Below are 22625 nucleotides of genomic sequence, written 5' to 3' on the forward strand. Positions count from 1 at the left end.
TCAGCCTCTTATCACTTGCAACTTTCAAAAAAATTGTAAAAGTAAAAAAAAACTAACTAACAAGGTCCCTAAAACCATCTGGCGGCCAAAAAAATTGATTCTACATTTAACGCCCAGAAGACTGTACGGGAGAGAACAATTATTTATTTATTTTTTGTTTTGCGCAAACACGCGAAAGCAGCCGAGTAACGGTTTCGCATTCAAACATGGCGGCGGCCAGGCGAGTTGCGGACGACACGGTCCGCTATTATTTGTTTCCAAAGCTCGAAAACCCCGCAAAGGCGAGACTTGAGCTCGAAAAGAGGGTCGAGCTGTACACAGCCAAGCTCCTCCCGCTCATCACCAGCTACATCTGGCAGGACGAGCAGTTAAACCTGTGCGTCGTTGACGCACAAAGAGGTGAGCAGAGCGTTCCCGCGGGGCGCATCAGTTTCGATCGAAGGCATCGAAGGGTGTTTCTTTGTTTTCTTTTCTTGTCATGCATGTGCAGACGGTGTTCCACCCCATCTGGAAGGTAGCACGTACTTCGGCGACAACGTCGAGGACGAGTGGTTTATCGTGTATCTGCTGTACGAGCTCACCAAGGATGACAAGGACTTGGTCGTCAAGTAAGCTCGAGCACTCTTATTTATCGCACAGCCGAGAGCTTTTTTGATGTCCTCAAGTTGTGCACCGGTACGAATGTGGTCATTTGTAGTACACGCAGCGAGTTGGCGCTCTGTGGCGCACTGTCATCGATTAGGCGTGGCTGACTCACCTGGTGGAATGACGTCGTTGTCATAGCAACAGATGAAGAGCGACCGAACAAACGCGTTTCCCTGCACAGCTCTTCGTCATCTAACTAGACGGGAGCTGGTGGCAAGTTGAATAATCTCCGTGGGAATAATCTCCGAGTAAATAACTTCGCGAAATTATGTTGCCGTCCGTTGATGCTCTTTGACAGCAGACATGTAACCGATCCAGCTATAAGCTTGCGTCAGCACGTTTAATTGAGTCCGCTCCGTTCCGCTCCCGCGAGTCCAAGTCTGCGCATGTGCTACCTAGAAGGAGCGGAGTGCTAAAATGGGTTGAACATATTCAACCTCTTTTAAAAAGTTGCGCACAATTAGGTACACACCGACATTCTTGCATCGATGCTGGAAGTCGTTAAATGATCGGATTTACACTTCAATGTTCGAATTATTGCACTGCTTTACTGTATTTAACTGAACTCGAGTTGAACTTTTGTTAGTCTCAAGAACACAATGTTTGATAAGTAATGAGGAATGATGACGCACACTCGCATACACAGACCACTTTGAACAAGCTCATACAAGTACAATTTTCAGCAGAGATACAGGAGGCACTCACTGCACTTAATGCACAACTTAATGGGAAAAATTTACACTGAACCAATAGTTTGTGAAAATGTACAAGAAAATTGAACCAGTTTGTACGGACAAGAAACACCCATCACGGCGGGAGATAAACAAGGGCGACGTTTCATGTGGAAACTGTTAAGATTAACGCAACATCAATGTTATTGACGTAGTGGCAATGAATAGCCTATGGCGATTAGAAGTGGGAGGATTGGCCAGTTGAGCTGTGGGGCCAGATGTTACAGGAGGCTTCCATCCACCATAGACACCTTTCCTAATTTGTCACTGCATCCGATAGCTGGCATGCATTGTTATAGCAATCAGCTAAGATGTGGCTGCACTTGAAACTCCTTGTGCGAGGTTTCAGTTGGTGTCTGCATGAAGATAGGCATATTTTATTTTCTAAAGTGAAGCTTTCTAAGCGAATCCTCCAAGACTTTGCTGACAATGGCTGCTGCTGCTGCTATCCTGCTGAGTAGCTTATACGCAGGACAGCACTTGTATAACGATCCAAATTATATGTACTGCCCCTACAGAATTCTGCCATGAAACAACAAACAGTGCATAAACATCCTCAGTACATCAAATGTACCCCTTGAAGTACATAATTCCTTTATTAAAGTGGTGCTTTTCATGCCGTTTTTCTTATTAAGTTTTTGTGTGTCTGCTCGGTCGGCTTCTTGCTATGTGTGGCCGGCTCTGGGGAGAGGGCAATCGTAAACTGGGCTGATCCTGGAGATGGCGTGATGAAAAGTCGTCATATCTTGGAGGTTGTGTATTCCATAGTCACGTGGGTTGTGTGGCTGGAGTTTGTTGTATGAGTGTTGTTTTTGTGTCTTGCAGGTTTGCCAGTAAGGCACGTAACCGCTATGCTGCAAAAGGCTTCACAGAAGATGAGCAGTTCTGCAGCATTTAGTTAACTGCCTCACAAAAGCTTGGCTTTTACATAGGTTCCAAAATGTGCATTGGATCTGCGTAATTTTAATGCGTGATTGTAAGCTGTGTGGGCACATCTCACATTTGTTCGTACGAAAAGAATTTCCAGATGCGGTCACATTGTATGTAAACTGGCTGCAGAATGAAGAGTTAAGAAACATCGCAATGAAAATGGCTTTGAGTGTAAGCCTTGACTTTTTCACTGTCTGTGCCCAGGGTTGAGGACACGGACGGAGAGTTCCTGCTCATAGAGGCTGCTGAGCACCTTCCGAAGTGGTTGAACCCGGAGACGAGTGAAAACCGAGTGAGTGCGTGGAGCCTGTGGCCCAGGCCTGTTGGTTAGCATGCCCTTGGGAGATGGGAAACACTTTGTAAGATGAACATGAGCAGCTGGTGTGGAGTCATGATCAAATCAAATGGGTATGCACAGTGGACAGCAGTTGATGCAGCATTGCATTGTTCATTTGTCCCTTTGTGTGTGTGCATAATTTTCTATTGGAGCGCCGGATGAAATTGCCTGTTGGAGGAGTAACTAGTGAATACCGAAATGTGAACTGCGGTGTCCCACAGGGCAGCGTATTATTGCTGCTTTCGTTCAACACCGTACTCGCGACACTTCCAAGTCATTTGCCTCGGGACAGTGACTTCCCTGTGAGCATAGCTGTCTACGCAGATGACATTGCTCTGTGGATAAGCAGCCCTTCACACCTTGGTCCGCGGCTTCGTGCAAGCTAGCAAAGATCTCTAAACGCTACTTCAGAGTACTTGGGTGAAGTTAGCCTGCTCATATCACCTGCTAAGTCGGCTGCAATAGCATATCACCCTAAACACCGCGCTCGTCGAACAATGAGCCGACTGTATCTTGATGAAACGCCTATAAACAGGTTGCGACAACACAGTTATTTGGGGTTAACTTTGGATTATCGCATCTCTTAGTGTCCTGCTGTTAAATCTGTACGACGCAAATCGCACCCCCTCCTTGAGTATGTGGCTGCCTTGACTGCTAGAGGTGCTCGCTGCGACCAAACAACGGCTCTCCATGTGTACCAGTCATCTGTACTCTCAGGCATGATGTATGCGTTACCAGTCCTGAACATACCACTTAGTTTGATGGCCCAACTGGAGCGAGATCATCGCGTTGCCCTTCGACTAATACTTGGATTACCTCGTTAGGCGCAACCTATTGTATTACTCACTGAAGCGCATCAGTTACCCCCGAGGCTGCAAGCAGACCAGAGAGCTCTATATCATATTGAGCGTCTGCACCACGCATCGAATGGTCAATTGCTCCTTGATTGTCTCATTCACTGCCCGTTATCTCGCATGGGAAAAATGGTGGCATTATTTATGAATATAACTAACATTTCTGAACATGCTGCTTCAGATATGCCTCTGCCTCGAAAAGATATCACGAAAGATGTATTTGCCATTTACCTCGCAATCCCTGACATTCACAAAAAGTCTGATATGCCTGTTTCGGCAATATTCCAATTGGCTCAGTCTCACATGTTCGCAAAGTTTCCAGATTATCTTCAAGTATTCACAGCTGCATCTGTACACAGCGAGAGTCAAGGTGCCTTTGCAGCTTTTTTCTGCCCTTCAACTCAAGTACAGCGTATCTTTCAAATATGTACCTCATCCAACTTCGTCAACAACTGTGGAGCTAGGAGCGATTAATGTTGCACTGAAATATGTGCAAGAGGAGTTAACTACATTGAATGTTGCCATCTTTATGGATTCCCATTCTGCCCTTAGCAGGTTACAACACAGTGAGATTGATTGTCCACTTGTGTGCAGCATTACTGACTCTGGGAGCAAAATTACATCATGTGGGATATCTCTCGTTGCTCAATGGATACCTTCACACGTAGGAATCGCTGGAAATGAAGTGGCTTCAAGTTGGCTCATAACAACTGTGACTGCCCAGAAATTTTGTGCAAGCTTGATGATGCTCGTCTGCTGATTCGTCGCCACCTACTCAAGCAGCATCCAGACCAGCGCATCGCAAATGGAACGTTCCTGCTCCATGTTCACGGTCAAGGCTCGCCTCATCGCGCTAGAGCACAACTACTCAAGCTGAGGGTTGGCTGCATGAGCGTGCACGAACGTTTATACAGACAAGGACGTGTGGCAAGTTCATTACGTACGTCTTGTGGCTGCTGCGAGACCCTTCATCACCTTATATTTGAGTGTCCCGCTTTCAGCGCGCAGCGCATGTCGCTAGTGAGAAACTATCATCTCCTTGGCCTGCGGTGCACAACACTCGACGAATGTTTATACCCCAGTGGTTGTGCGTCTAAACGTGATCAGGCTCATCGCACTCTACTTAATTTTCTAGAGTTAACTAACTTAGGTTCACGTTTGTAGCGTCGAATCTATTATATTCAACATACTGTAGTAGCGTGACCTTCAATGACCGGCCCAGCTGTGTGTGCTCTGTGTTCTACTTTAGTCTTTATATTTGTCCTGTTGCTCTTCCTTTCCTCTCTCCTCTCCTCCTTCCTATCTTCCATTCCTGTGTTGCGGTCACCTCCCTTCTGAAGTGTAGGCAGGCGTTGTGCCCTTTCCGGTGGCAGTTGCCAGCCTGCTGCTCGCTTTCCCTTTCCTGTTAATTGTGTATATGTTTTCAAAACAAATAATAATAATAATTGTGTACTCAGCGTGAGATTTTAAGCTGTGTTTTGACTTTAATTTAAGCTTTCTTAAAAGGGCTATTTTGTGTTGTTCTCCTTGCGATTGTTGTCATGTTGCTGTCGTAGTTGCCAGTCACAAGGCATTCTCGATCGCTTTCATCACCTTCTTGATTTATCTGTAGAGGGTCTGTTTTCCGTATTCACGCAGAAAGCAAGAATGGATGGGGGCTTAAGTTGTAACCGCATGCAGATGATACAGTATGATTCAGGGAAAGGGGTGTGTGAGTAATTGAACCACGCAGAAAGGAGAGGACATCCTGTGACTTTGATGCAACATCTTTAACGAGGAGTGACTTGTTGGTGACACAGCAGTGAAGCAGAAGTATAATTGAGGCATGTTTATGTGGCTCGGACATCCAGTCGGAAGGAAAGCAAGTGGTAGTGAGATGTGACGTCCCAATCTTCAGCCGCTATGCTGACCGAACACCAGGTGCGATCTTCTGTGTCACATGACCAACAGAAGGCTGACTGCTTTTGCCACCAAGACGTGGAACACAGGCTTGCAGTTGCACTACTTGCAAGCGAGTGCATGCTCTTATTTACTGCAAATGAGATATCCACACCATAACAGAAAGTGCTGGAATATTCACACTAGTGGCCACAGACTGCGCAGAGGTATGAAGCAAAATAAAGCAGTGCTGTATTATTGCGACAGCAGTTAAACGCTAGAAAATGGCCTTGCCATGTTCATTTAGCTGCTGTTTGCTGTTTCTTTAAAGCAAAGCTTTCTCTGCCTACCCCGCTGTAATTTGGCATGTCATCGCCGACTGCCTCGGCGACTAGAAGCTGTCACTGTCGGAGATACAATCACTTTTGCAAGGTTTAGCATGACTTGGCACCGGACGCATCAGCATATCTGGTGCAGTGTCAAACCCTCTATCTTCATACACTGCCGGAAATGCTTTCGACCGTCTACTTCATTGCATCTGGTGCCGAGTCACACTCACTGTTGTCAAGGTGATAGTATGACTGAAAAGGATTGCTCGAGACTATCACCCTCTGCATAAAATTTGGCTTTGCTCTGCAAGGTCCGCCACTGTGGCTGATGACTTTTATGCGACGTATTTGTCGCCAAGATCTGATGCACATTTTTTACAGTGATGCACCGTGTCATCTTGCTGGCTCATTGAAACTTTGCTTATGCTTCCTACAGTGCACGAGATCTGCATGATCTTTTAGATGTTGCCTGTTAACATGCTGTTACGTTATCCTCACCCCACTTTTATTTTTTTTGCAGGTGTACATTTATCGTAACAGCCTGCACGTGGTCCCCCTGGAGAATGGCAAGGCCTCAGAATGTGTCCCGGCACCTAGAATCGATGATGCCATCACGCAGATCAGGTCTCCAATTACAAAGACAAAGTTAGTGGGCTGTTTTCGTTTCGTATATATTGTGGGGTCTTGAACGTGCTCTTAGGACAAAGGAGCGGCAATGCAGTAGTGGAGACAATCAGAAGAGCATTTATTGCACCCCTCATACACGAATGCCAGATAGCCAATAAAACATGCTGATGGGCGCTGACGAACCGTAGAAGTCCAACTCACCACGACAAGATATAGACTGAATATGTTCGCCCTCATGCTGGACGCTAACGTCTTATCATTTGCGTGTACATTCACATGAACTGTAGCGCATTCAAACAGTCATGTTTGTCCATCGCGGTGGCCTGCTCTGAAGCCTCTCGCGAGGTGGTCCCACAGAGTGTGCCGATAGGCATGCAACAAATCCACACGCTCTGCCGTACCCAAGCCAAAGAGGAAGCGGCGACTTCCTCTTGCACCGACTAATCCTGCCAATAAGTAGCATTAGCAAGGCAATGCTTGCGCCATCTCGTACTATGACCGCTGGTGGCGCTTGGCTATGTGGCAAAGCCTGATTACAGGAGATTCGAGAGCCATGCAGGAAAAACATCAGGGGACGCATGAGAGCCGAGTGTCCCCACGATATTGGCCTCGAGCTCCACCACTGGAAAACCTGGCGCCACCGTCGGCGTGACGTCCTATTAGGGATCACGTGGACATAGCGGCCGCGTTGGCTGCTTCGGGAGTGCCGCAGCGAGCTGAAAACGAGAGTTTAAATTCCCTCGTACGCTGCGGTCCTCATTTAGTGGCGAGATTTTCCCGCTTCAAGTGTCTCCTCTACAACGCTTGAAAGCACTACAATAGGTAGTGGCTGCCTTTGAAGGCGCGCAACTTGGTAGTCTACCGCTCGGTGCCGCAGTGCTGGACCATAGCCTCCTATATTTTTTCATGCCCGCCCACTGAGTTGGGGAACAAAGCACGACGTCCGTACCGCCTAGTTCATGCGCCCGCCACCAGACCGCGCTGCCTTCCCACACCCTGTCCCAGAGCAGATGATGCGACGCCGCCGCTTGCGCGCGCGCTCGTGGAGACAAGTTTGGCGTTCGTATTTGACATGGAATTATAAAATATAATCGCACGTTAAATTGACATTCGTACACAATGTGCATTGGAAGTAAGCAACACAAAACATGTTGTGGAGAGCCAGCCCTTCACCAAAAAGCGCCGAACTGTGAGATCATAGCTCACAGTTTGAGGGTCTTTCGTGACAGCGGTTTCATTTCAAACACTTTAGCCATGTTGTGTTTGTCTGTCGCCTTCATTGCAAAATTTGTGAATATTGGGCGAAAAAACTTTGTCAACAACAGTTGCAGCAGGTTCTCTTGGTGTCCTGGCATCGAGCACATCAAGGTTTTGCGTTCGCGGAGAATTGCAGCGGCATTACTCACAGCCTCCTTCAAAGGCTGATTCATGTGCCTTCTTCTTGCGAGAAGAACGCAGATAAATTTCTCTAATGCGTAGAGAACCGCTAAAAATTGTCCAGATGGGTAGATGAGTCCACCGCGGTCTTGGTGCTTTATCAGCGAGTCCGAGGGCGCCGAGGCGTTTGGCTTTTTTAACAGGCTGACGCACTCCTCACAATTGATATTTTCTTGTACAGCTCTTGCCAAGTAGCCGCCGACCATAGCCAATGCTGCGACATCTGGAGTAGGAAGCAGAGGCTGTCCCCGCTTGAGTCGCTCTGTGAGCTCTCTACATGCATCTGCAGGGAATTCCTCGCTGCAGGTTCCTTCCCTTGTGTTTTTCTGTTGCGGCATCGTTGACAAGCAATCGCTGCCTTCTGCTGCCATTACGTTGCTCGTACCAGCCGCCGACGCGATGCCAGTCTTCAGAGTCTTCTCAATACCTGACAGAACAGCTCAGGCATCCGTTTGATCATTTGAATCTGCTGACTTCCTCAGCCAGCCAAAAAACGACTCGATTGGGTCAGACGACATTTTCCTCGTTAAAACAAAGTGAAAGCGCATCTCTTCAAGAAGGTATCGAATGCACTCAACATTTGAACGAGTTGTCATCACCAGGCCTTCGTAAGTCTCCTTGGTTAAGTTCTTCGCCAGGCACTGGCTTTTGAGATCGGCCAGGTAGTCGAGGAAGCTTGTTTCAAGCCAGGTTAGCCGTTCATCGCTTGTAGATTCGAACTGCTTGCAATCGGCATTGTTCTGGTGTATGTGCTGGGTACAATTGCTCACGTCCATGAGCATGAACCAGCGGTGCACGGTATCCATGAATTCAACCGTCGGTCCGACACCCGCGAAACTTGCGTCGCATGTGTGGCCCGCTTGCTCTTGCAGGAGCTTCAGTGCCGCTGTCACCGCAGGAGACAAAACTTGGATTGCTCTTTTCACATTCATTTTTTCGATGTTTGTGGGGAACACGTGTTTTCTCGTTAGAAATCGAACTGGCTTTACAAGGCTGCCTTGCTGCATTTTGTAGAGGCTCTTCAAGTGGTTCGCCGTTATTTCGCCGCCTTTTCCAATGTCATGCGATAAAAACTGCGATCGCACGTTTTTGACCAAGTGGCACTGATCGAATGCTAAGAAAAGCTTTCGATTCGGTGTTCCTGGGTGCTCAATGCAATGCGTGAGGCTTCCGTTGCATAGAAGTTGGAACGCTAAGACATCGATTTTGTGGTTGTCGGTGACAATGCGCACGATGAAAAATCCTATGTTTTCAACTTCCTTCAGGACGTGTTGCATGAGCGTGTGCAGCTCGCGGCCAGTGCAATTTCTCGTGAAAAAGTATGCCACGGGTATTTTAAACGCAACTGAAAGGCCGTTGAGGACGAAGCACAGAAGTGAGTTGGCTAGCACAGGCTCATTTGTTGTTTCCTTAGGAAAGCTCCCACCATAGTCTACTTCACCGATGAAGGCGTCCCTTTGTTTATGGTAAAGTAGCCTCTGTTTCACGCGCATTTCTTCTACAATTAACGAGCACGCTCTGGCTTGCGATGAGGGATGAGAAGCGAGCTTGGTTGACAGCCTTTGCTTCGCGAGTTCCGTCACGCCGACTTCGCACCGTGATGTGCCCATAAAACGCTCCAGGGTGCTTCGACTGGGCAGCCGGAGAATGCCTGTAGTCCTTATGTGCTCGTATGCGCGAGTCGAGAGGTTACGTAAAACCACAGCATGGCGCACTGTCAGATCAGACCACGTTGGTTTCGTTTTCCCGAAATTCTTAACTTGTTCTACTAATACTGACGCAGCCAAGTCTTTCTCCTTCGCTTTCTCGACAACTTGGAGGAATCCATGAACAAAGCACTCTTCCTTAAGCTTTTGTATTTCTTGTTTATAATTGTCGACGGTATTCTTGAGCCGCTCAATACGCGCGTTTAAGTCTCGTTCTTTGCGTCTCCACTTTCGTTTGTCCACTGTCGAAACCGAGAATTGTGAGGACACCTGCACTGCTCTGTCCATCTGCAAAGTCGTGGTGATGCAGCGCTCGCTAGCGCCATTTTTCACGGGTGGCAATGGTTCGGTAGCAGTGCAGTCCACAGGTGACAAATCTTCAAAGACGACGTTGACAACCGGCAATTCGTCGAGCGGATGCGGACACGACTCCATTTGGTTGTCATCAATGACTGCTCGTCGCTTCGGCGGTGGTGGGTTGGCTAGCGCAGCAGCCTCGCGCTTTTTCACTGACGCGTAGCTTCTCTCTCTTTTTTTAGGAGGCTGCAAGTACGCCGGATATTCTTCGAAAATGCTGGGAATAGCGTCTTTCTTAAGTTTCCGAATTTTGCAACCTTCCTTGAAGTCAGAGGAACTGAAGTGTCGGCTGCATACAGTCGAATAGCACGACGTCGTATTCGGTACCCAGTTTTCACGAGAAATGACTTTCAGCCATTTTGTGCACAGTTCCGGATCGCTTGGTATTTCGTGGAACGATATGCCCGGCGTCCGTTGTTTACTGGATGACTTGCAGCGTGGCACACAGCAGTACGGCATCTTGTCGGGCGCAGGACACCACAACCGATTCCACACTGCAGATAGAGAACTGATTGGGTATAAAAAAGAAAGTAACGCAAGGAAACGATAAGAACTGTGCATCGTAAATCACTAATTTTATACTAGTAAAGCAATACACGTTGCAACAACGCCAACAACTAACACGTGGTCGCGGAAAATCTAGTAAACAAACGGTCGCTTCATTTGTGTACACTGCTTACAAGTTCGGTCATGCATCCCTGATATTTCAAGAAAATATATATATAAACATGCTGCTGTTGCAAAACGCATACGCTTACCTGCAACCAACACGACGGAAATCGCACAACTCTTGCTTGACGGATCGGTTAGGGTGCTTCGATGGGCCACTACGCGTAGCTCGGTCTGGCATGTGAGGGCAAGCATCTTAGGAAGTATGGGGTGCGAGCGCCTCTCGCGGAGAGCCGAGGCGTAAATCGAGGAGGAAAGGAGAGGGCAATGGACGGTCTCCGCGGCACCATTGCGCGGGCATGAAAAATATAGGAGGCTATGGCTGGACGTACGCAACGGAGCCCGGTGTTAGCCTTATTCACACGTAGCCGCAGGACAAGAAGCTGCGTGAAGCTTGGCTCGCGAAACATAAAACCGACAAACAGTCGTCGGCTACAACTCGGGTATGCAGCAAGCACAGACGCAAGGAAGATTTCTGCTACGGCGCCGGTTCTGCGATGTTTGGAAAACACGCATTGAGACACTCGCTCGAGTCCACTGCCCGACTAATGTCATGACGGTCTCGTCTATGAACTTGTCGATACTATAGATACTGGCAAGTTCACTGGAGTGGAAAGGGAGCGGTAAGAAGCACATTAAAAAAAAAGCATGGCATATGGTCATGTTTGTGTTACGAACTAATGCACTGGATTACAAAAAAGCAGCAGCGCGAAATCGCACGCTGAGAACACCAATAAACATACAGTGCGACGCAACTCTAGAAATAATATTGAAACGTCCAAGAATTTAGAAGAAAAAGAAAAGATTGAATCGTCGCGACGGCACATCACAGTCCCCGTAGGTGTCGAAGTCTCTACAATGAAATTATTTTTTAACAGCTCTGATAGCGCCCACGCAACAATGGTTGCTTGTATACTGTCAAATGCTCGTATTCTGCTGCCTAAAGCTCATGACACGGTGCGAAAACGCGCGCGCGGTGAAAGCGAAACGGTGCGCGGACAAGCATGCAGACGCGCAGTCGGTTGCTGCGAATCTGTGCGACCGCTGCATTGAGGCTTCATTCTATTATGCTCCATTTAGTTATACAAACACTATAAGAATGTATTTCACATAGTTTGCTCTCTACCTTTCACGCAAGAAGCTGGTTCGGGAGACTCCATCGCGGCGACCGCGCGCAGTGGCGTTCACTGTACGTAATCGGTAAAGAGATAGCATCTGTAAACGATTCTGTGCTTTCAGTTTGCCCAAGATTATTATTTAGACAATAAAAAACTTCTCTTGTTTCGAAAGTACTTGCAGAAATGTCCGGGAGAGCTCGTGCGTGGTATTTTCAGTGAGCGCTGACAGCAAAACCTATGAGGAGCGCACCGCGTGATCCCTCATACTACGCCAGCGAGGCGCTTTCGATAGATGGCGACTCTGTAACTCCTCGCTGCCAATATAGTGTTTTCGTGAAGACTGCCAAACATTCCTGATAAAAAGATCTGTTTCATAAATCATCACTTACTTCATTCAGTCAATTGCCCTTGCTTCTTGTTTGCTGAACTATACAGTCTGACCTTGATTGGACAAAGACGGTTATACTGATTTATCTAATGCAACTAGGTAAGTCAATGTTTATTGCTGATATCAGTGTAACATTCACTATAATTCATTATAGCGAATGTTGGATATAGTGAAGGTATTTTAATGTCAGATGCAACTCTGCTATTATGAGGTTTGACTATATATTGTACTTGCAAACAAATTTCTATGACAGTGAAGAGGAAACTACAGGGGTACAGCTTTTGCACATGTGTTATTGGAGCAAATAGTGCGGCTCAGTTCCACAGCAGCATCTGTTTTAGTAAAACACTTTCGATTTCTCGGAGCGATAAACCGAGTCAAGCATTCTTAGATATTTTCAACCGTTTCACATTTGCCAAATATTGATAGTGCGAAGCAATAAAATATAAATTGAAATTTAATACTGATTGATGTGTTTTATGTGTTATATTAGTGTAAGTGCTGTAATAGTAAACAAGATGTTTGTGTTTTCTTTTTCCCTGCTTAAACATGAGTAATACCATTGGGCTATTACTATCAGGAGCACTGTCGCACATGTACTTTGCCTCATAGCTATGCCTTCATTGCATCACCTGTAAGAAAGGGCGAGCTGTGACATTTCACAAGATCTGATTTTTCTTGTCTTCATGGATTTAATTCTTGAATGAAATGGTGCTCTTTTTGTTGCTTGCAGGGCAGCACCAGGAGTGCAGAAGTCGCTAGCGGCCCGCTTCCATGATGCACCAGCCCGGCACCGGATGAGCCATCACCAGGCACACTGCTACCTTCCGGCGGCGGCCGTGGCCTTGCTCCAACGGGACCCCGCCCTGCTGGGACCTGCGGTGGGGGCGTTTGTGTCACGTGACCCCCTCGACCTGAGGGCACTCAGAGCCATGAGGTGCGTGGAGATTCTTTCTCCTTGGAAAGCACTTGCTTGTGAGAACAAGTAAATGCTCCCCTTGGGCACACAAAAGATGCACCAATTGCTAGCAACGGGTTGTAAATCAAAACGTATTGCATTATTACGTATATATAAGGGGTGTAGAGCAACAGCCTTTCGCATTCTACAAACAGGTTACACGTCCTGGGACCCTGTCTCACCACAATAATCGTCATGTTCAGTGCTTGTGCTTCCTTTCTCAAAAACTTTGTGCTCGATACACTTGCCTGTCAAGAATGCTATGTTACGCTGATAACACGCATGCCATTTGTGATCTGGAAGGAGCAGATGCGCATTGTTACACATAGAGTTATTATACCAACTCCAGAGGGAAAGCTGGGAAAGAAATCTGGCAACCGCAATGCAACTGCATTCCGGATGGACACTGGTTTACAAGAAATGATTCTGGCCTGTCCTGCAATGCTCCCTTTCACAGCCAATTAGAATTTCCTGCTTTTCCTGCTCATTTGTGGCTAATTGAGATTTGGGCCATCCTTTTTCCTGTGTTTTCCCCACATGTTCATTATTTTTTTGCCTGACTTCTAGCACGAAGCTGGAGAACCTACCATTCACCATGAAGTTGGAGATTACGGAGTCGAACATGCAAAAACTAAATCTGACGTCGCTGTAGCATCTGGGCTGACAGTAACAAGGAAACAATTCAAAATTGATTCCGTCGTGCAGCTTTCCATGAAGCTTTGGAGCAAGTCGTCGGCATTTCCAGAAGCTGTTGACAGGTCCACGGTCAACAAGTTTGTATCCGCGGACGAAGGTGCAGAATGAGCGCTTCATCATGAACGCCATGTATCAGGGCACAAATTAAGGGAACAGTGAGCACAAATCAGATCCTGTGCCCACCTGCTCCATCATGATGCGTGCGCTCGTCCTATACTGGTGCTTCTGTGGGAACTTGGAAGGCTGCGGCCTAGCTGCTCAGAGTCCTTGGACAATGTGGAAAAATCCCTGTTCTTCCTGGCAATGAAGATAGTTAAGTAGGGGCGTGCAAATATATGAAAAGTTTGAATATTATCGAATATCATATTATTTGTATCCGATGCGAAAACTAGGCATTTGAAAATTTTGGAATATTTGATTGGGTACAAATACAGTATTTGAAATGTGGAAAAATCAGTGTTCTTCCTGGCAACGAAGATTCGAATAACGATGGTAACAAAATCGAATATGTTGCTGGCCTTGTGGGAGCAAACATGGTTCTTAGAATTTATTTCTATCTAATCTAAGAAAGTGTGTCTTGATTTTGTTCTGAATTTTGCAATAATTCCATGCTGCTTTCGAAATTGTGCTTGTAAAACACACTTAGCCACTGGACGTCATGCTTTGCAGGAAAGCCAGCCTCTCAGTAGGAAGGGGCACGGGTTTGTGAACAATGAGGGTGCACTCCTCACGGGTTCCACCTCCACTGTGGAGCTTATTGCTCGACAGCAAATACGATGAGCGACGGCTGGTATGGGTTCAAATGCCTCTGAGTTCGCGGGAAATTTTTATGCGGTATAATAAGGCACAGGCTGGTGAGAAGAGACAACTAGCAGAAATTCAATTTTCCAAAGCTGACATGAGCCAAATACTCAATCTTTTAGTATAATGGCTTACTAGTTCAATTTTTTCTACCAATGTAATTGCAACGTTCCAGCATGTTAAAATAAACCAACTTGCTAATGAAGGCGTGTGCGTGTCATTAAACAATATTCAATATTCAGTTTCTTTCTACAATAAATAATGACTATATTGTTGGCGGTGATTTCAACATGCCTGACGTGAGGTGGGTTCACTATAAGCCTGTCCTTGCTAATTCTTCCGCTCTGTCTATAGCATTCCGCGAGGCAATAGTTACCAATGACATTTATCAGTTTGTTACTGAACCTACTAGGTATGGTCCGAATAGCTCTTCTATCTTAGATCTGCTTTTTTCAAACCAGCCATTGCTTGTGTCTGATAACGCCGTAATTCCCGGTATTAGTGACCATGACTGCATTGTGGCGCATGTGCAGATTGTCCCCTTCTCATGTGCACATGATCACCCAAGGAAGGTATACTTTTTTGAGAAAGGCAATTATGTTTCATTGTCTAATGATCTTGCTATATTCCTGCAGGAATTCAGTCATTTAGCTCAGTCCGCAGATTGCAATACCCTATGGGATACATTTTCCTCCACACTAAAGCACCTGGTTGACACACATGTTCCATGGAAACATTTGTCTGCAAAAAATCGTAGTGATAAGCCTTGGGTAACTCGGGAAGTCAAGCAATTGATTAAAAAGAGACATCGCCTTCTAAATGCTTATAGAAAGAAGCGTAACCCTTCTGTATTTGTATTGCTAAAAACCCTTGGAAAAAATATAAAAGTAAAAAACAAGGTTGCTAAGGAAGAATACTTTTTAGCATTGGGCCCAAAGTTACAAAATAACCCGAAAGAAATGTGGAAGTGTTTAAAAACTATTAGCAAAGAATCAGTTGACATCCCGAACTTAAAAAACGGTAGTGTACTTCTTACTAATGATGTCGATAAAGCTTCTTGCTTCAATCTTTATTTCCAATCATCTTTCACAACTCCCTGCCAGAATGAATTACCGCCTATTCTCGACAATGTGTTTGAACCTATGCCGGAACTGGTCGTGACACATGGTGGTATACTTAAGTTACTTGGCAATATAAATGTCTCTTCTGCAAGTGGTCCTGATGGTATACCTTCTTATGTGTTAAAGACTTGTTCTGAGACAATCGCCCACTATCTGGTTATTGTTTTTGAGAAATCGTTAAGTACTTCTTGTTTACCTAAGGAGTGGAAAGTTGCAAACGTGGTACCAATCCATAAAAGTGGCCCAAAAAATATTGTCTCCAACTACAGGCCAATTTCTCTAACTAGTGTGTGTAGTAAAACACTGGAGCACATCGTATACAGCTCCCTAATAAAACATCTAGAAAACAACAATTTTTTTAGCAAATATCAGCATGGTTTTAGGTCTGGTCGTTCTTGTTCGACCCAGCTCCTAGAATTCAGCCACGATCTTTTTCATTCATTCGATCTCGGTATACAGACTGACTGTATATTCCTAGATTTTAAAAAGGCATTTGATTCTGTTCCTCATGTTTTACTGTTGTATAAGCTATCATCCCTCGGTATCTCTCCTTCATTGCTTGATTGGATTAAATGTTATCTACAAGAACGCATGCAACGTGTTGTAGTTAATGGCTCACAATCTGATTATGTCGATGTTACATCGGGAGTTCCCCAGGGATCTGTTTTAGGGCCATTGTTGTTTTTGGCCTACATCAATGACATTGCACAGGTTGTGTCATGCAAAGTGCGTCTGTATGCGGATGATTGTGTGATTTATCACTGCATTAGGTCTGCCACTGACCACGAGTGTTTGCAACGCGATTTGGACTGTATAACTCGCTGGTGTGTTAGGTGGCAAATGTCTTTAAACCCCTGTAAGTGCCAGTACGTGTCCTTTACACGTAAACAAAATCCACATCTATTTCATTATACAGTAGACAATGTCCAGCTATTGCGAGTAACTCAGTATAAGTATCTTGGCGTTTATTTCTCATCGAATTTAACTTGGACTAAGCACGCTGAATATGTTACAGCGAAAGCCTGTAAAATGCTAAATTTTGTTAAACGCAACTTCCGGCTAGCTCCTCCCAAAATTAAAGAACTACTTTATTTTTCGAACGTAAGACCCATATTAGAGTATGCCTGTATGGCCTGGGACCCGCAAACCACAACTCTGTCTAATATGCTCGAGCATGTACAAAACCGCGCAGCCCGTTTTGTTTGCAATAACTATGACTTTACTTCTAGTATTACAGCACTTAAGGATAGCTTGGGCTGGGAATTATTAAGCACACGCAGAAAAAACATGAGGTTGGAAATGCTTTTTAAAATTTATTTCGGCCTGGTTAAAATAGATAGAGAAACTTACCTTTTACCTCCTCATTTCTTATCTCACAGAAGTGACCACTATTTAAAAATAAGAGAACTCATTTGTAGAACAAACGTCTTCAGGCATTCATTTTTTCCACACACAATATCACAGTGGAATCAGCTACCGCGGGAAATTGCTGATTGTCACACTGAAGCATCGTTCAGAGCATTTCTGCTGAGCATTTAGTGGCGTGAATTTTTATATTGTTGTGTTATTTTTTGCTTGACCAGTTCTGTATTTTGTCGAGCTTATGTACACTGTACATTCCCCCCTGCAATAATGCCTTCGGGCGCTGCAGGTACTTGAAATAAATAAAATAAATAAATAAATTCTATATTCAATGCTAAGTGTTCATATTCGATTCATATTCGAAAATTTAGATCTACGGTGCCGATAGTATGTTTGATATTTTGTGCGCATTCAGCACCACTGGTTGTTCAGAGCTACTGCTGTCTACAGAGTTGCCCAAAGTAATTTGAAACTGTGTTTCCACTCACCAGTGTGCAAAACTCTATTTATTGGTTACCGAGCAGTTCGATTAAGCACGAGGTGTGTAATGTCGCTGACTATGCGAGTGCGCCAGTAGGAGGCATGGATGGTAGCCCTGGCCACGCGCTCACAAGTTGTCAACAGACCTGACATCTGTACTGAACTGGCGTTCCAAAGCGACGAAAACACTGCGGCACGTGCACAGTATAGGTCTGGTCGCTGCGATGGAAACGTCCCACAACACACACAGCGGTGCACTCACACTGCAAAGATGATAAAAAACGGTGCAGCTTATCTTGCTTGCTCAACCTTTGCGACTGGCAAGTTTCCCGACGGGCCACATTGGTCACATGCTTGATGTCACACTGTTGGTGTCGGTGCATTTGAAAAAAATGAACGCAAGAACATGGCGGACATGAAGTGATTCCGGCTCCGCTTCTGGTGCATGCAGTCCATGAAAGCATAACCTTTGAGATTCGGGGCCACTGTCTCTGCGGTGTGGATTAATGACGATGGTGATAAACATGTTGCACTGCCTGTTGCTGAGCTGGTAAAGTGACCGCCAGCATGATCCAGGAGCCGGCTGCGGCGGCGCGCAGTTTGTTATTTGTGGCGGACCCGATATGCATGCGAATTAACAATATTTCAATGCACGGAGTTCTATGGAGCTTGGGACTGTGCCAATTAGCTTGAATAATCCAAAACATCAAATTAATGACGTGTGAATTAACAAGCTTTTAAGTGTATTTGAAAGTAGCATAAAGCAACACCAATTGCATACAAGATTTGCATTGATATTCTGTTTCAGTGCTTTCTGTTGATGTGGAAAAAAAATGTGCCTATAATGTGGCTGTGCCTCATTAGTCATTCCCACCTTTTGCCCTCCCTTTCCAAGTATGTCCAAGCACATTTGAATGAAGGATTTTTTATTAATCGTTCCATTCCCCTGCATTCCTTGAAGTGGTTTACAGGGTACCCGGTGCAGTGGTTCCATGGCCATTGCATTCTGCTCACCATGAAGTTGTGGGTTTGATTCGGGGCTACACTGGTTGCATAACAATGGTAATGGAATTGAAAAATGCTGGTCTACTCGGATGTTTGAAATTATTCCAAAGACACCCCCTCCCCACCCCCCCCTCGGCTACAACTTTCCTCATAGAGCATCCTTCTAGGATGGCACACCCCCAGTTTGATTTGATCTGACAGCACTGCGGAGATGCGCAACGTCTATCACTGCCCAGATTTGGAGGCTGTGACTCAGTGCGTTGCTCTCAAAACTGCAGTGTCCACTGACTGACACCCCAGTCGCTTGCGTGGAGCAGAAGCTTCATCTTTTCCATTTTCTCATCCGCGATGCAGGCACTTCCCACCCGAGACGCGTGTCATGGCGGAAGTGCGCTTCACCCGCTGCCTGTACGCACAGCTGAGGCAGCAGCGCTTCATGCCTGATCGGCGCGTAGGCTGGAACATGCCGCCCCCTCACGCTCCCGAATTCGTCGCCCACGACCTTGGCCTTAAACTGGTGAGTGGTGGCCACAATTGGCAACACTTGTTGTTTTGAGTTTTCATCTACAGACGAGCTGGAGAGCATGATGTTGCAGAGGCACAGGGGTGCTGCTGTCACATTCCATGCAAGGAAAAATTTTTTTGGCAGAATCTACTAGGGTGGATTTTATTGGAAGGGAACATTGATGGATGGTGACCATGCTTTAAAAGATTCATTGATATAAATTGTTGAAAGGGACAAAGAGCAAAGAAAAGAAGTGTCTGCGCGATTGTCTGCTCTTTTTTCCTGCGCAACAACTCTGTTCAAAAACATGCAGCTTACCAATGACTTTGTTTTGACACTTTTGGGCAGTAAGCAATCTTGTATGCAGGTGAAAACAAAACGAGTTGTGGTATGCCTTTGTCATTTCTTTTGTCTTAGGTATAGCAGCTGCTGTTATGCCTCTTCCTGCAGTGTAGCAGTGTAGGCTGATAAATAAATAGATTGGTAACTAAATCAGTGGCCTAGTGGCAGAGCATCTGCCTCGTATGTGGGATGTACTGGGTTCAAATCCCGGTGCTGCCAGAAACCCACCGGTTTTTCTCATTGGTAGAGATCTCCCCCGATCTGGGGCTTGGGTACTCATGGGAGTTTGCATCTCGCAAGGGGGCCTACAGGGTTTACGCGCACGGCCTCAGGGTGACCTTTGGCAACCATAGGTGGTGGCCTATGATGCAGAGAAGCTGCTGGGTTTGTGGGAGGTAGACTAGAGCTGTTGCTGGATGCCTACCAGTAAAATGGGTGCAAGCGTGCTCCCGGCCAGGTGCTATGGGACTTCGGCGCCTAGAAATGGGTGTTTGTCATCAACCTCAATGTGTCCCCACCTAATGGCCGCCGTGGGAAATGACCACCATGAGAGCGGCCCAAACTTGAAGCGTGAATTTATTGTCCTGATAATTTATTGTGAGCGTTTATGCTTCATATTTTCATACTCCTTTCTAAACTCTGGCAGTCTTCTAATCAGTGTTATTACATGGTTTATGTGTTGCGTGAAGACACTGTAATATTCTAGGTTTGCATATTGAAGTTAGTGGTGTTTCATTGTATCCCTTTCAATAAAAATGAGATTAGGAATCAAATGAGTTCTTTCTGAACTTCACTAATAGATCGGAGGCTCTCAATCTAACCCAAAATGCTGAATTGGGGAAGTTGTTTGTTCCCATTCATTTTATCGATATCCGTGGCAAGTTTTGCATTGCATTTTGGATTTAACGAAGCCACTGCGCCACGTCCGCACTTCAACAGTCTTTGCAAGATATTGACATGCGTGCTTATTTATCTTTTCCGGTGACCATTTCTCACCATCCAACAAACGTTAAAAGTTATCGCTGAGCACAAGAAAGGCCTTTCTATACCTGAACTATCTCTAACGTTGTCGTTGGTCTCATCAGTTGTCTATGTTGTCACCCACCCTTGTGTATTCAGAGTGCACGCACTATGCGATGTTGTTGTAAATTCTGGAATGCACGCGAGCACCACCGATAATGCTGGAATCTGTGGCGAGTCATGTATGAATAGTCGGCATGTCTAACCCTTGGATCAGATTTTGACGATCAATGACTGTGCTCCCTGTTTTCGTTGCCCTTGAGTTGCACTTACGTTAATTCGACTCCAGTTAATTCGATCCAGACCGAAGGTTCCGGCCAGCACCCATGCATTTCTGTGGGCCCAAAGCTTACTTATTTTGGTCCTGAACGTGGCCTTTGCCGTAAGGTTCGAACTTGACCAGTCAGCAAGCACGCGCCTGACCCCTAGGTGATCGTAACTAGGTGACCGTGCACGCGAAAGCTTGTGAGAACCGTAGCTCACAATGTCTAATCATGGTACCTGCCCGATCCTAACATGCACCTTTTTTATTCTAGAAAGTTGGGCCAAATATTTCTTGCGCGGAGCCAATCGGACACGATACCGAAACTGGCTTCGTCGCGGGTAAATGCTTTACTGCATGACACGTGTGCATTGCGGCAAAGCTGACTTTTGGAAACGGACTGGCATTGCTCAACACATAATAGACCCTTGCCCATTTTTCTTGTTTTTGCAAAAAGATCGGGTGCGCGTTAGATTTCTGCCTTGTTAAGGAGGTTTAATGTCGTTTCTATGTTAGTTTTCTACTTTGGCTGTGTAGAAAAAGATATCAGGTTAACATTTTTTCTGCGTCTTGTTTAATTTGACCTACTGGATAATTTGATCTGTTTTGTCAGTCCCATCAGCGTCGAACTTGCAGAAGTCGACACTTGCTTTTCTGGGCAAAGGTTTGCCCGATAATGAGTTAGATTACGTCACCAACTTGCAGTTGTGCCGCTGTGATTCTTCCTTGTCACTACAGTGTGACAATATCCATGCATCAGCGGCACGCAAGATTTGTCAGTGTGCAATTGTTGGGCCCATGGTGTCTGCACTTTGTCAACGTCACCATCATTGTGATATTGCTTCTTGCTGGTGACGATCATCATGCCACCACTTCTGTGATAGTTATTGTGTCAGTGTTGGGTAGGTTGGAGGAGTTGACGTGGAACTGCAGGGGTTTTGCACAAATTTGGGTGCATCAGAGGAAGTTGGACAGATAACTGTTGTTGCAGTAAATACGAGCTCAGAGCAGCCGGAGGCATTGCTAAGGTTTAGCGGATGTCGTTTGGACTTGTGCCGAGAGGGTTAGTGTGGTCGAAAAGTGAAATCTAGGTTAGGTAGCTTTGTGGTGATTGCTGCAGCTGTGCACACCAAGTCTTGCTTGTGTGCCTTTTCTTTTGCTTTGTGTTCAATAAAACAAAATTTTGCTTGCTTACGAAGACAGTGCCTTATTCTCAAGCTGTCAAACGTGATGTTGCTAATGCCCTTGGAAAGTGCCTTGCCAATCCTTAAAAAGCTCTTGCATTCTTTTTGGAAGACGACTGCTACAAACCCTGCTACCTATACATTACATCTTTACCTGCCTTGTGACCAACGGTCTCATGATTTGATAAGTTTTTATATAATTGAGGAGGATTTACAGATGTCTGTGCTGGATGCTTTCCTTTGCCTTGTTAGGCTTGTGGCCTGGAGATTCTGGCCGCCGGGTCGGACAAGATAGCCTCCAATGGTGAACCTGACTTAGCTGAGCTTGGCGATGATGTTCGGTGGAAGCGCTTCCTCAAGAGCCTCAGCACCAAGGGCTACTTTCAGGTAATTATTGTCATCATTGTCATTACAGTCGCCGACCATTTATTTGAACCTCACGGAGACTGCAGAAATGTCCGAATAAACAGGTGTCCGAAAAAGCAGATTAAGAAAAAAAAAGAAATTCTTTATTTCCCCGCACTTATTTGGGCTCGTCAGTAGGCTTGAAGAAATTGTGAATGCACCGTTGCACGCTGTTCCGTTTACGCGCAATCAGATAAGCCTGAATCTTGGAGAGGGTTGTACGGTCACTATAGGCGGCTGAAAGCGCAGTCACTGGTTGTACACGCGCCGCATGCGACGGCAGCGTAGCACATGGTGGGTCATCTTCCGACTCAGAGTCATCGTCCAGCGGTGCAGCAGAAACCTGACGAATGATCTTGCCGTCGTCGAGTTATGCGCATGTCAGTACAGCAGTGTCAGCACCTGTGAAACTGTCAAATGAGGCAGTGTCCGGAATTGCAATGCAACCACTGCAGAGGTCTCGGCACAACATTTTCTG

General features: G+C 45.9%; 1 protein-coding gene and 1 pseudogene across 1 annotated transcript in view; one reads left to right on the forward strand and one right to left on the reverse strand.

The window, feature by feature from the left end:
• Window positions 1-199: 199 nt before the first annotated feature.
• ecd (ecdysoneless cell cycle regulator) overlaps window positions 200-22625 on the forward strand; it is a 40505-nt gene continuing 18079 nt past the window's right edge. The window contains exons 1-7 of the mRNA XM_075702162.1: window positions 200-399; window positions 491-608; window positions 2511-2598; window positions 6225-6349; window positions 12740-12943; window positions 18784-18946; window positions 21995-22129. Of these exons, the coding sequence (XP_075558277.1) occupies window positions 207-399; window positions 491-608; window positions 2511-2598; window positions 6225-6349; window positions 12740-12943; window positions 18784-18946; window positions 21995-22129 (1026 nt within the window). The 5' untranslated portion in view covers window positions 200-206. The remainder of the gene's footprint in view (window positions 400-490; window positions 609-2510; window positions 2599-6224; window positions 6350-12739; window positions 12944-18783; window positions 18947-21994; window positions 22130-22625) is intronic.
• On the reverse strand, window positions 7529-8882 carry LOC142590234 (uncharacterized; annotated as a pseudogene).

The sequence above is a fragment of the Dermacentor variabilis genome, chromosome 8 (assembly GCF_050947875.1).
Source record: "Dermacentor variabilis isolate Ectoservices chromosome 8, ASM5094787v1, whole genome shotgun sequence".
Lineage (NCBI taxonomy): Eukaryota > Metazoa > Arthropoda > Arachnida > Ixodida > Ixodidae > Dermacentor > Dermacentor variabilis.